This window comes from Pollachius pollachius (genome assembly GCF_949987615.1).
Source record: "Pollachius pollachius genome assembly, chromosome: 4".
Classification (NCBI taxonomy): Eukaryota; Metazoa; Chordata; class Actinopteri; order Gadiformes; family Gadidae; genus Pollachius; species Pollachius pollachius.
The window spans coordinates 356,457-358,956 of NC_136937.1; the positions used below are offsets into that span (position 1 = coordinate 356,457).

The 2,500-nt window shown below is 56.3% G+C and overlaps 1 protein-coding gene across 1 annotated transcript in view; it reads left to right on the forward strand.

The window, feature by feature from the left end:
• LOC307075102 (ELKS/Rab6-interacting/CAST family member 1-like) overlaps positions 1–2,500 on the forward strand; it is a gene marked incomplete at its 3' end in the record, with an annotated part of 43,665 nt that overhangs the window by 7,511 nt on the left and 33,654 nt on the right. The window contains exon 2 of the mRNA XM_079735607.1: positions 1,462–2,500. This exon is cut by the window's right edge and continues 24 nt beyond it. Coding sequence (XP_079591733.1) covers positions 1,997–2,500 — 504 coding nt within the window. The 5' untranslated portion in view covers positions 1,462–1,996. The remainder of the gene's footprint in view (positions 1–1,461) is intronic.

Sequence of the window (2,500 nt, forward strand, 5' to 3'; positions counted from 1 at the left end):
AGGCATAGTTTAGGGTTTGGGAGGAGAGGAAGGAGGCGTAGTTTAGGGTTAGGGTTTGGAGAGGAAGGAGGCGTAGTTTAGGGTTTGGGAGGAGAAGAAGGGGCGTAGTTTAGGGTTTGGAGAGGAAGGAGGCGTAGTTTAGGGTTTGGGAGGAGAGGAAGGAGGCGTAGTTTAGGGTTTGGAGAGGAAGGAGGCGTAGTTTAGGGTTTGAGAGGAGAGGAAGGAGGTGTAGTTTAGGGTTTGGGAGGAGTGGAAGGAGGCGTAGTTTAGGGTTTGGAGAGGAAGGAGGCGTAGTTTAGGGTTTGGGAGGAGAGGAAGGAGGCGTAGTTTAGGGTTTGGGAGGAGAGGAAGGAGGCGTAGTTTAGGGTTTGGGAGGAGAGGAAGGAGGCGTAGTTTAGGGAGGAGAGGAAGGAGGCGTAGTGTAGGGTTTGGGAGGAGAGGAAGGAGGCATAGTTTAGGGAGGAGAGGAAGGAGGCGTAGTTTAGGGTTTGGGAGGAGAGGAAGGAGGCGTAGTTCAGGGTTTGGGAGGAGATTAAGGAGGCGTAGTTTAGGGTTTGGAGAGGAAGGAGGCGTGGTTTGGGGAGGAGAGGAAGGAGGCGTAGTTTAGGGTTTGGGAGGAGAGGAAGGAGGCGTAGTTTGGGGAGGAGAGGAAGGAGGCGTAGTTTAGGGTTTGGAGAGGAAGGAGGCGTAGTTTAGGGAGGAGAGGAAGGAGGCGTAGTTTAGGGTTTGGGAGGAGAGGAAGGAGGCGTAGTTTAGAGTTTGGGAGGAGAGGAAGGAGGCGTAGTTTAGGGTTTGGGAGGAGAGGAAGGAGGCGTTGTTTAGGGTTTGGGAGGAGAGGAAGGAGGCGTAGTTTAGGGTTTGGGAGGAGAGGAAGGAGGCGTAGTTTAGGGTTTGTAGAGGAAGGAGGTGTAGTTTAGGGAGGAGAGGAAGGAGGCGTAGTTTGGGAGGAGAGGAAGGAGGTGTAGTTTAGGGTTTGGGAGGAGAGGAAGGAGGCGTAGTTTGGGGAGGAGAGGAAGGAGGCGTAGTTTCGGGAGGAGAGGAAGGAGGCGTAGTTTGGGAGGAGAGGAAGGAGGCGTAGTTTGGGAGGAGAGGAAGGAGGGAGCGATGAGCCAGGGGTAGGAAGCGGGGGGGAACGGGGGGAAACTCATTCAAAGTTTCTGGCAGAAGTTATTTTATGTTAACTTTTAATTTTGTTTAAAGGTTATCATGATTGTTCAGTCAAGTATGTGGCAGTGTTATATGCAGGTGTTGGCTTTGCATTATGCATGCTTTGCTGAAACAGGCCATAAATAGACTCAGTGTACATTTTAAAACCAAGGAATTCACCCCAATGCTATTTGTATACCTTCACAGCTTGGTCAATGTTTTGACCAAATGACCAAACTTCTAAAAAACAATTTAACAGCTTTTAATGCTTAAATATACTTGAATGATCCTAAAATGAGCTCTCTCTTTCTCCAGCCCCTCTCCTCTCCTGACCCCGTTCCAGGTGATCACATCAGCATCCTCCCAGACCAACTCATCATCGGTCACCCCGGTCCCTTTATCAACTCCTGAAGGGACATCACGCTAGCTCACTGATGACCTGATGGATTACAGTGACGTCAACAGAGAGGCCTTTCTACTGCCAGTTATACGCTCACATCAGAGTAGATATCCTGCCCTTTCAGCCTCATCCCAGAGGAAGATTTGAGCTGTTTACTCAGTCTTTACCTGGTTGTGACACATCGGCGTGCGACTGACGGACTTGTCACGAATGGCGTCTGTTGACTCCAGGCTTGCCTGAAGGAGTACCCCGAGCTCCCTGGGCTCCAGACCAACTCTGACAATCAGTACGGTCGTCTGCCGCTTTCAAAGGTCATTCCTCATTCAGCTGAAACCACCATCCCAGCAACACGCTCCCGCTTCTCTGCGGCCATTTCCCTCCAACCGCAGTCAAAACAACCTGGACCGCGTCCCCTTTTTGTGTGAACCTCACCCGCCCGCTCCGCTCGCAATGTACGGCAGCGCCCGCTCCGTCTCCAAGCAGGACGTGGTCGGCACCAACGGCGGCGGCTCTGGCGCGTCGGGCAGCACGGGCCGCTCTCCCCGCCTCCCCCGCTCGCCGCGCCTGGGCCACCGCCGCAACGGCAGCGGCGGCGGCGGCGGCGGCGGCGGCGGCGGCGGCGGCCTCACCGGCTCCTGCAAGACGCTGTCCATGGAGAACATCCAGTCGCTGAACGCGGCCTACGCCACCTCGGGGCCCATGTACTTCACCGACCACGGCGACGACCCCGCCCTGGGCCTGAGGGCCAGCATGGGCTCCGGACTGAACCCCGCCCTGCCCAAGAGCACCATGACCCTGGGGAGGGCCGCGGCCAGGCTGCCCTACGGGGCCCCAGGGGGCCTGATGGGGAGCAGCCCCAACATCAACGCCGGGGGCCTGGGGGGGGGCGGGGGCGTGCCCAGTGACGCCATCGCGTTCGGCGGGGAGATCCACGGGCACTCCTCCCAGGTTGCC